General features: G+C 33.3%; 1 protein-coding gene across 2 annotated transcripts; it reads left to right on the plus strand.

Annotated features, from left to right (window-relative positions):
- The first annotated feature begins 684 nt into the window (after nt 1-684).
- On the plus strand, nt 685-7,431 carry LOC147399983 (16 kDa phloem protein 1-like). Of its 2 annotated transcripts, XM_086445566.1 has the most exons (5): nt 687-852; nt 1,478-1,543; nt 6,828-6,963; nt 7,052-7,187; nt 7,280-7,431. In XM_086445566.1, exons 1-5 carry the CDS (start codon nt 786-788, stop codon nt 7,343-7,345), a joined length of 471 nt encoding a protein of 156 aa, XP_086301692.1. In that variant the 5' UTR covers nt 687-785; the 3' UTR covers nt 7,346-7,431. The 2 variants fall into 2 exon arrangements, with proteins under 2 accessions (XP_086301693.1, XP_086301692.1); XM_086445567.1 differs by lacking the exon at nt 1,478-1,543 and having other exon boundaries at nt 685-852.
- Nucleotides 7,432-11,303: the final 3,872 nt, after the last annotated feature.

The raw sequence follows: 11,303 nt of genomic DNA on the forward strand, positions 1-11,303 counted from the left end.
TGAATGTGCAAGTTGAAAATTTTAAATTTGTTAAGTTAAAGATAAAAATTATCAGTGAGCATGATTTTAAACAGAATTGAATGAAGATTCAAGATTTATTCAATCAACTCCACATTTTTGGAATGAGGCTTAGATGACGATGTATAAGTTATAATTGTACAGAATCTACAATTATTACTTTTCGCAGTAATTATAGTTTTAAAACTTGACTGATTCAACTCATTGCTACTGGATTTTGTGGTGACTCAACCACATACTCAATTGAGCCAATTCTTTGAGTCAACTTGCCAAATTGACCGAGAAAGCTTGAATTGTTTTTTGACTCACGATATTTCAACATAACCCACCCTACTCGGAGGACGTTCCATTTAAAACTATGGTTACAACTTTATAGCCAACAACCGAGTCCACAGATATGTATTAAATAAATATAAAAAAATTGGATGATATAACAAGTTCTGAAATTGGAACGTTTCAATGGTTTTATAAACATATTTGAAGTTTGATGCATGTTGTGGCCATATAAGTCATCAATAGGGGCTGATTTTTAAGTGATGGTGGCCCATGGACCCCAAAATAGTATGCCACGTGGCATGCAACAAAAAACTGGAGTTGAATATTAAGCTTGTTTGGTGGAGTACAGGAATAGGACATAAGATTTCGACTTCTTGTATAAACACCATGGTTTATTCATTGATTCATCGAAACTTGGAAAGAAAGAAGGTTTGGGAAATCTTGAATCCTGAACCATCTTCTTCTCCTTCTCTAGAGAGAGAGAGAGATAGATGGTGAGTGGGATATTGGAGGTGCTGCTCGTTGATGCACGAGGCTTGAGAGATACCGATTTATTGGGTATGTTTTCTCTTATATTTCTGTATTTTTTTCTTCTTTTTTTTTTTTTCAAATTTTGCTTCTTTTCTGAGATATTAAAGGATCTAAACCTCCAAAGATGGTGGACCTCTCTGAAGGTCTCCAAAATGTGTTGGATGGATTAAAACTTCCTTATTTGATCGATGTGCTCTTTCTTCCTGTTTTTAACCCTTCTTTCTTCTTTTGAGTTTCAAGAATTTCAACTTCTATTTCCAATGATCCTGTACTCCGGGGGTTGGGTAATGTTACCCTACTCCACATATGTCACCTTTTTTACAACGTGGCACCCATGTATGCTTATTGAACTGTAATTCAAATTAAATAAAATGTGGGCCCTCTTCATAAAGCCTGTGATGATCGAATTTCGATCTAATGGCTAGAAATTAGCAATCAACCAAAAAGATGGTCAAACTTTCATTCATGGCCATGGGTATGCAACGTGGCAAAAGAAGAAGTGGTGGAGAAGAATATTCATTTTTCTGTTGTGGGCCCGTTATAAACCTCGTCATTATTATGGTGTAAATTAAATCAGTTACAACTAAGAGAGATTAGATGAGTGGTTGTTAATTTGGGGTATTAATTTAGGACTAATAATTGGGGAAAGCAGGTAGTATGGATCCGTACGTGTTGATTCAGTACAAATGCCAAGAACGCAAGAGCAGCGTCTCCCAAGGTTAGTCCTACACAACACTTGACTGTTATCTTATATCAAGGATGATTGTATTGTACCAACATATTAAACATATACTCTAAGTAGAAAACTTAATTATCCTCTAATTATTACTCTATATTTTACTAATTATAATTAGAAATTCCTAATTATTCATCATTTTCCATCTAAGAATATAAGATGATGTCTCCTCGGAAAATTGGTTGCAATTATATGCTTGTTTGTCAAAAATACTACCACATTAGGATAAAATTGTGAGAGGTAGGAAGGAAAGAAGAATTAATAGGTAGAAGAGAGCATGAAGAGGTATATTAAGCTCAAATTAAATAGATGAGTCCTTAAAAGGACGTGAACCTTTTCAAGGCCAATATAAGCTTGATCATAAGATTTATAGGTTTAACAAACAAAGTTTTATCGTGGATTAGATGATTCAAAGGTTCAAAATAAGGAACTTGATCACTAGCCAAGACAAAGTTGGTCACAGCCAATTAGGCTTGAAACAAGTGGGACCACTTTTGGATCAAAATACAATCAAGGATTTTGTGTGTGTGTGTGTGTGTGCGCGCGCGCACGCGCACGTGTGAGAGAGAGAGAGATCATGGGCTTGTTGGGCTTTTGAACCCACCCAACTAACTTGATGGCAATGGTGGTGGTTGGCAATGGATCGTGTTCAAGCTATAGATTATGAGAAAATAAAATAATAAAATTACCTTGGCAAGCAAGCAAGGATCGATCCACAAAGACAATGTTAATCTTGTATTCTTTTTACTTCAAATCCAATTTAAATTTACGTAACCGATTAAAAATAGTTTTCAAGAATAAATTGTTTAAAACAAAACATTAAAAGAAAGTATTTAAAACACTATGAAAATTTGTAGATCGGTCTGATCCACCATTATGAGTCATATTAACAATCTTTAAATGTCCTCTATTTATTTTAATCCACTAAATAAAGTTAATGTTTGTGGATCGGAATATCAATCAGTTATATTATAAAGGAATTCCAAAATATGTGATCAATGATTAAATTAAGATTATAAGACAAATGTTGAAGGTTCCAAATATGTGATCAATGATTAAGTCAAGATTATAAGACAAATGTTGAAGGTTCTTTGCAAAGCATGGTTTATCTTGAACTAGTCTTAAGTATAAACTATCCGAATGATAAAGCAATTAATATTCCATCAGATAATTTTTACTTAAAGAATTTTTCACGATAAATAATAAAGTATAGATATGAGAACAATAAAAAGGAGTTAACAAAATATTGCTCAGGCTTCCTCAATCGATCTAACGGAGAGTCTAGCCAATAGCCACTGCAAGAACAATAAAGTAAAAAAAATAAAACAAAGAGAACATAATAGAAAGAGAATAGAGATGTGAGAAAATAAATTCTTTATTGCTTCTTGACTCTAGAACCAACAAAGTCTCCTCGATTACAACTTCTTCTTCTAAATAAATATTAAAAGAAAAACACTAAAATAAAGCTATTAAAAATTCTAGATCTACATTTACAAATCTCCCTATTTTACAGATATCCTTTAAGCTCTGGGCTGGTCTCCTACTTATAAAAACTAGATTAGGGTTTCTAGGGTTCTTAGGGTTCAAAAATCTTTCGTAAACAAAACAACTTCAAAACCTTATTTCAATACGAAGTATTTTTAGCCACCAAGCTACTACACAAATCTCAAGGTTTGATTCTCCGACATCACTGCACCACTCAAGTTGACCAAGGCACCGCAGTCCATTTGGACCCAATGGGCCTGGATTTTGGTCTTGGGTCTTCTTTCGAATCCTGAATCATAGTGGTATCTTCAAATTTTTCTGATTCACCTTTAAACTTTACGAATTTCTCCTGTTACATATAAATAATCGCAATTAAGTCCGAAATAAATATTTTAATGGAAATCAATAATAAAATATGGACTAACGATAAATTATATCTAATTAGAGAATATAGTATATAATTACCCGTAAAGTCTATGTATTTATGATTCAAAAAACTACTTTCTAGATCCTAATCAGATCATGTCAACAACAAATTTCACATATCTACTTCGAGATTCGTGAAACAAGATTGCAAATGATTTTATTAATTTTGATGAAATGGAGATACAAATCTCAATGTTTTCCTCTGCATAACAGTCAAATACAAAAAAGTGGTGACACATGTGTAGCTTTATTCTCTCCGAGCTTTGCACGTGATCAATTAAGAAGGTAGCTTTGACGGTGACTTTGTTGGTGTTTAATCTTCTGTAGAAGTTTTTGTAGATTTTTTTCTCTCCGGACTTCGTGTTTGATCTTCTGTAGAAGTTTTTGTAGATTTTTCTTCTCTCCAGACTTTGTGCTTTCTTTGTTGAAAATGATTTCTTAGCTTCTGAAGAAAGGGCTTTTGAACTTGATTTTCTATAGAGGTTTATGTAGATTTTCTTCTCTGCGGACTTCGCGTTTTATCCGCTGAGAAGAATTGCTTGACTTCTAAAGAATGGTTTTTGAGCTTGATCTTCTATAAAGCTTTATGTAGATTTTCTTATCTCTAGGCTTTGTGTTTTATCAATTGAGAAAGATTTATTAGCTTTTGAAGAAGGGCTTTTGAACTTGATCTTCTCTTGAATCAAATTCAAATCTCTCTTGAAGAACTTTACTTCATCTCTCGATGAGGACTTGAGAGTTTTTTTTCTCTAGAGAGAGAGCTTTTGTCTTCTAAGATAAACTGATCCCGATTTAAAGATAATTTAGTTTTCCATTATGCCACAACTTAAAGAGCTTTGATTGATTTGTTTAAAGGCTAAACTCATCCAAATCCAATTTTAAGGATTCTATGGATTGTTGGTGGGTTATACTCATTTATTTGAGTGTAGGGCCTAATACTTAATATGTAGATCACTTGAATATATTGGATAATGAGCTTTCTTTGTGAAAACCCAATATTTAAAAGACTTATCCCAATCAGTAGGCCCAAAATGTATGGGTCCATTTATGATTTTTGGATTTTATTTTGATTTATAAAATTTATAAGGGCCTTTCTTAAAATTTTCATGTCTACAAATCGATTTAACATCGAATCGATTAAAAGTTGCTGGTCTAGGTTTGAGAGAAAAAGTTCAAGCAAAATCGGGTTTGATGTACATAGAGAGTGGTAAGGAACCATAAGAAATTAAGCAGCTCTTAAGGAAGGCATTGGGCTGTCTCCGCTGGCAACATATAGCATTTAAGCATGATGCAATGCAAAAAGCCCAACAATATAGGCCTTGAGGAAGAGCCCCACACATTATGTGGATCAAGTCCAGCTAGGTTTGGTCCATGAAATATGTGGCAATTGGCCCACCACTGTAGAGTCTATGTTTGGTTTTGGAACAAGTTCGGAGCATTCCAACTTTGAAAGGTTGCGGTCAATATAAGGGTGGGGGTGGTTTAACACCATGGGATTGGCCAAATGGCAAGCCGAGCCTTGATAAGCTCCTCGGGAAGGGTAGCTCAAGTGTTTGAAACACCATAAAGCAATGAATTCCTCGAGACTCAACCAATTGCACATAGGACTTTTCAAGGGAGTGGTGTGTGTAACCGTGGGATTAGTCTCACCCGAAGGGTAGGGATGCCCACAATTAGAAGAAAAAAAAAAAAAAGCAGGGGCTGTTTTCTAAGTTGTTAATTAAATTAGTCAAGTCCGTTTTTAGTTAGGAAATTTCCTTTTGTTCTCTCTGATCAGGTATTCGAAACTTGATAGCCTCCTAACTTACTTTGTTGCACATTGGGTAACTTTTGTGGGGTGGGGTGGGGTGGGGCGTGCGACTGTATGAATTAAACCAACCCCAAAGGGTGTGGGAAACCTTCCGATACCCCAAAAAATAAAAAATAATAAAAATTATTGGTTAAAACACTTAAAGAAGGAAGGGACGGTTGGAGTAGCAAAATTTATTAAATGATATAGAACAAAGTTTATTTAACATTTTACGTGAAATTTATGTGAAGAGGTCCATGGCCAATTGCTTTATAATGAATTATTTTTCATATAGCTTTTGTTGATTCTTACTAGTAGTGATTGTTTGTTAGTAATTGTGGAATGATATTTTTGTAAATACCAAAAAAGAACTTCAAAAAATTTATTTACATCATCATTGCACAATGATCAAGACACCTTCACTTTCTTAATTAAATATCAAAATAAGAAATGATTTTCTGGTGTATTATGGAAAATTGAAGGTTTTGGAGGCTACTAATTCTCCAAAATAGCTTGTTGATGCCATAATACTACTGCTCACATAGTATAATAAACTCTAGATTCAACAAAATTCGGTAACAGAGTTTAACTTGCTCACTAAAAGATCCCAATCCTGATAAAACTTTAATCCAGGTTTCCAAAGGAATTCATTGGAACAGGTCATGGGAAGGACATTCTTGTATTTTTGTGATTTTGCCGATCAAAATTTTCTTTGCAATTTCCCTGCAATACACTTAAAGAAGGTCGATGTTTAAAAAAATTTAAGGTTTCAACTTGCTAATTTGGTTGAAGTCTGTGAATGTTGATGCCACTACCTAGGTTCGAAACCATCTTCGTTGACTAATTATTTATTGACGCTTACTCACTTTCTTACAAAAAAAAAATTATTCTTTTAAAAAAAGTTGGTTGCTTCAATATTTGAAATTTACTAATTTATCCTAATTAAATTATATGTGGCAACAATCAATTCAAATGGCTTGCTATATGTTATGTAGCATATGTAGAGGGATTAAAAACCCTCTCCCATCTAGACTGTTCATTTTGTACTAATCAGTGAGAATCTTGAGGCAAGCACGTCGTATTATTTAGGTGGAACTCTATCTAATTAGTGAAGAATCTCAATTTGATGGGATTTTTACCTTTTAGATAATTACTTTATTTGGATAGGGGTGAATGTGAAAATTATAATATAAGTAGGATCAGGTTTCTTTTTCTAGGTTTAAGATTTTTCTATTTAAAGGGCTAAAGACCATTGTAAATGGTGAAAAAAATGAGAAAATCATATAACGGGGAGATTTTATATTGGAATGACTCCTCAAGCCCATGAATATAAGCACCTTTGCCTAACCACGTGAAAATCAGCATTCTCTCTTTCTTTTTTTCTTTTTCATTTTTTCATTTTCTTTGATTGTTTGTAGTATTTTTTTTTATTAAATCTTGAGGATTACCGGTGAATCTCTGGTATCTCGAGGTCGATTGGTAGATGGTGAATTTTTTGCTTCTATAGTATATAATATTGAGAGAACAATTTATTATTAATTTCAAAGAAATTTTGATGCAAAAAAGGTAAAAACCCCAAATGGAACGAAAAATTCAGTTTCCGAGTTGAGTATCAAGGAGGAGCAGATGACCAACACAAGCTCATCCTAAGAATCATGGACAAGGACACCTTCTCAGTTGACGACATTGTTGGAGAAGCCTCGTAAGCCAAATTATTACAACTTCGTTGATCACGTAGAGAATATGAAATGTGTGCTGTCTTAATGTGATAGGATATTGTTGGTACGCAGGATATATTTGAAGGATTTGATAGAGTTGGGAGTGGAGAAGGGAATAGCCAAACTACCTCCTCGCAAGTATAGTGTCGTGCTCGCTGACCAGACATACTCTGGCGAGATTCAAGTCGGCATGGCTTTCACTCCTAAGGTATGTAAACACCACCCTTTGTCATGTGATAGGTCTTTGAAGGTTTTGCATTTTTATTTGATTTTGAATTGTTCGATAATGTAATTTTATAGATGGAAGTGGAAACAGACCAAGATGACTATGGGGGATGGAAGCAGAGCTCTCACTTTTTCGAGTAGAGATCCCCTTAACCAGTTGTTGAACATGGACAGTGTATCTGTGGATCTCAGTTGTGACATTAATAAAATTCTTTTGTACTTTCTCAGAGAGGGTTTTTTAGATTTCCAAGAGCCCAAATGAGTAATCACCAAGTAATGTTAATTGCACCTCAATAATAAAATGAATTAAGTCCAAAGGGTCATCATGTTGAGAGTGTTGTGGGGACCGAACTCTTGATGATCTATTATTGCAGTGCTACGCCCTCTAGATTTTCACAAAGGAGAATGTTTAACAAAGTGAGTTGCATGTACACAAAGGATGGTTATAAAACTAGGTACATAGATATGTGGCCAATATAAAAGAAATTATTTAGATTTGTCAATGCTCCCCTTAATATCATTCATCAATCTCATTTATTGAATTGTTATGCATACATGGTCAAGATCATCTAATCATGCTTGTTGATTCTCATCACATGTATGTGGAGTCCATTATTGTATCTCCCTCATTTTTGGGTTTGTTTCAGTTGATGGTCCATTTAATCAGGCAATGTCATTATTGTTACGGAAAAACTCCTTTCCACCGATCAAGATTGATAAATTACAAAGATTAAAACAACGAAAATAAGAACACAAGAGACTTATGTGATTTGACAAAATTTTCTACGTCCACAAGTGGCAACTATAATTCTTTATTGATGAAAACTACAAAAATACATTACATTTTAAGGTTTTTGAAGTTGAAATATTTATGGCATCCTAGGGCAAAACAAGCATTTTCTAATTACGCCCCCGAACCCTTGTGTAGGGGCCTATGGTCCCCACCTCCCTGGCTACAAGATACACCCAAAAAACTCAAGTAGGGCATAAACCAACAATTATCTCTTCCAAGAGCATATAAAGTAGAATCATATGGCTTGAATAAAAGCTTTTGGTAGAAAGGTCTTGAATAAGAGAAAAGAAATCATAAGGGATGAGTGTGCAGATTGAGTGATGCAGATGTATGAGGAAATATATGATTTTTATTGAAACAAAATAAAAACCAAGCAAACGGAGAAGGGAGAGGGATGAACCAAGACGAGCCTGATATTACGATTGGGGCTAGCCATGCTCTCCTTATATTTGCATGGAAGTCATTCCAAAAATAAAGAAAATTTTTATTGGTTATGGGTCCAAAATTACTCAAAGCTTCATTAGCCCAAAGAGCTTCTAAATCCATAGGGGTTACCTCTTCACTTTGAGCTTCTTGTTCAAGTTTATTTTGGGTTGTAGAAGCCCAATCTCAATCTAAGGCTCGATAGAGGTCACTTCAATGGTCGAGTCCCCAATAAAGTCAAAATTGGGCCTATTTACTGGTCCAATATAAATCATTTGATCATCTAATCATGTTTTTCAATGACAAATCATCTTACATGATCTACATTTGGATTCTAAATTTTCATCTCCAAAGCGACCTACATTTGGTAAAAATGAATTTTTGGACCAACCCATTTCACAAGATGGCCATATTTATCGCATCATGATCAACAACGTACATTTGGCGATCACCTACTCTTCATCAAAATTCACGTTATTGAAATCTATTGATTTTTTGGAAATTCATGATGATTGTTGATCACCATTAGTTTGAGGGATGATAAGAGTATTAGATCATAACAAGGTGTACAATGGCAAATTGAATCATGTTCTAGGATTAGATCAGATAGTGATTGCAAAACGACGTGAAGGGTGGATTTTCTTTTTTTTCCTATATAAACCCTCTTAAAGTTTTACATGTGATCAATTAATTCAAGGGTAAATTCCCAAATAATTACAAAAGTTTTCAGTATTTCCGAAATGTTGCTAATGTTGACAAAGTCGTCACATATTATTGACAATTTGATAACATTTTGTCGACATTGTGTGGTAATTATGTTAACATTAGCAAACTTTCGGAAATACCAAAAACTTTTGTAATTATTTGAAAATTTACCCCTAATTCAATTACCAAAGAAAGAATCTTTGGACTTGTCATGCCCATGAATTTTCACTACTTTTAACCCTTTTCAATCAATAGTTTTCAACTCACCTTAATTTAAACCAAAAAATAATCTACCCAAATTTACACTCTTCAACTTTTCCAAAAGTCCAATCTTATGGTTTGAAGGTTGAACTAGATTGCATGTTAAGATTGGAGATAAAGGCAAAAAATTTATTGACAAAATTAAAGATGACCAATTTTGGAAAGAAAAATTAAGGCTTTTTTACCACAAGTTGAAAACGAGAGCATTTAAAAATCATTTTACATAAATATTGAAAAAAGGGGGGGGGGTAATTTCGAAATATCTTGTGAGAAATTGATGATATTAGGTTTAGCTGTGCAGAAAGCAAGATTAAGTTTATCCCATCGACCAAAAGTCAACATTACTTTTTGTTGATGATTTAACAATGAAATTTTTGATTTTTTTTTTCAATTTTAATTTAGTAATTTAAGTTTTTGGAAGGCATCTTAAAGAAAAATCAAAATTTCACCATTAAATCATCAACAAAAATAACATTAATATTCAATGTAGGGGTAAACCTAGTCTTGCATTTTTTAAGGTAAACCTAATATCACCAATTTCTCAGATGGTGTAACTAAATGACCTAAATAGAAATTAGGTGAAGATAAACAACTTTTTTTAGTAATTTCCTTTTAAAAATACTATTTCTTAAGGAGTTAGCTTAGAGGTGCAACTTGGTCTAGTACAAACCAAGAACCAAACCAAACCGATAGTTTTTGGGTGGTTTGGTTCGGTTTGGAACAAGTTGCGATTCCATTTTTTATGAATAGATTAGTGATAATTGTATGAAATTTTATGTTTATTATATGTTTATTTTTTTATTGAAAAATATTACCTGCAATTTATAAAATATTTGTAATCCGTAGAATCAAACCGAACCAAATTGACTTTATTTCGGTTTAGGTTGATCTGATTTCAATGAAATTTGATTCGATTCTTATTCTTATTTAGTGGAATCAAACTATGTACGTGGGGTTCCAATTTGAACTCAAACCTAACCAAGTTTCACCCCAAAGTTAGGTGGCTTCAAGAATAGGCGGCTTTGAAACAAGTTTCAAGAGCCAGAAACGTGTTTTTTTATTCTGTCACATTTTATGGTCTCGAAAAGATAAAAAGGTGAACCATGTTTGCTGTTGGTGACTTACATCGTGGTCAAATCAAATATTACCCATTCTCAATGCTTTAGCCCATCTCTAGCCTTTAAATTTTGTGAAAATTAACCACGGTCTTGAAAAATATAATTTATCCCTAACCAACGGCAAAGATCTACCTCATAAGGCATTTGGTTCATCAACTTCTTTCTTACATTCGAGGTTTTGTCCGTAATATCCAAGTTCCAATTCAGCAATTATTCCGAGAGTGATTTGTTCCATTTAATATGGATAAATTCAGAAAAACTTTGAAAAAATTCAAATAATAATAATAATAATAATAATAATAATTGAAGATCATAAAAATTATGAGTTTAGTAATTTCTCAAGACTTAAAGATTGAACTTGAAGAAGATAAAATCTTTAGGTTTAAAGTGGGTAGGACAGATTTAGGAAAATTACTGATTAGTTCATCGATTCATTGATTTAATATAATTGTTGGAGAATTTTTCAAAATTTTGAGGAAAAAAAAAGTACCGAATTTTTTAACATATAGTTTGATCTTGATAAAAGCCGTCAGATCCCCCCAGTCTATGGTCAATAATGCACGTGTATAATATGTCATACACGTTTCTTTTATTATTTAAAATAAATAAAGAAATTAATAAATTATGTGTCACGGCTGCGACCAATATAAACAAACTTGTAGGACAGTTGACATTGGCAAGACCCAGTCGTTTGTAGCCAACCAAATAAAAAAATCCCACTTGTATACTTTATTGTTTATATATAATATATAACACAACTATCATCATCAATTATAAAACAGAAGAAGAAGAAGAAATA

The sequence above is a fragment of the Akebia trifoliata genome, chromosome 6 (genome assembly GCF_017979445.1).
Source record: "Akebia trifoliata isolate Shusen 1 chromosome 6, ASM1797944v1, whole genome shotgun sequence".
NCBI classification, from domain to species: domain Eukaryota; kingdom Viridiplantae; phylum Streptophyta; class Magnoliopsida; order Ranunculales; family Lardizabalaceae; genus Akebia; species Akebia trifoliata.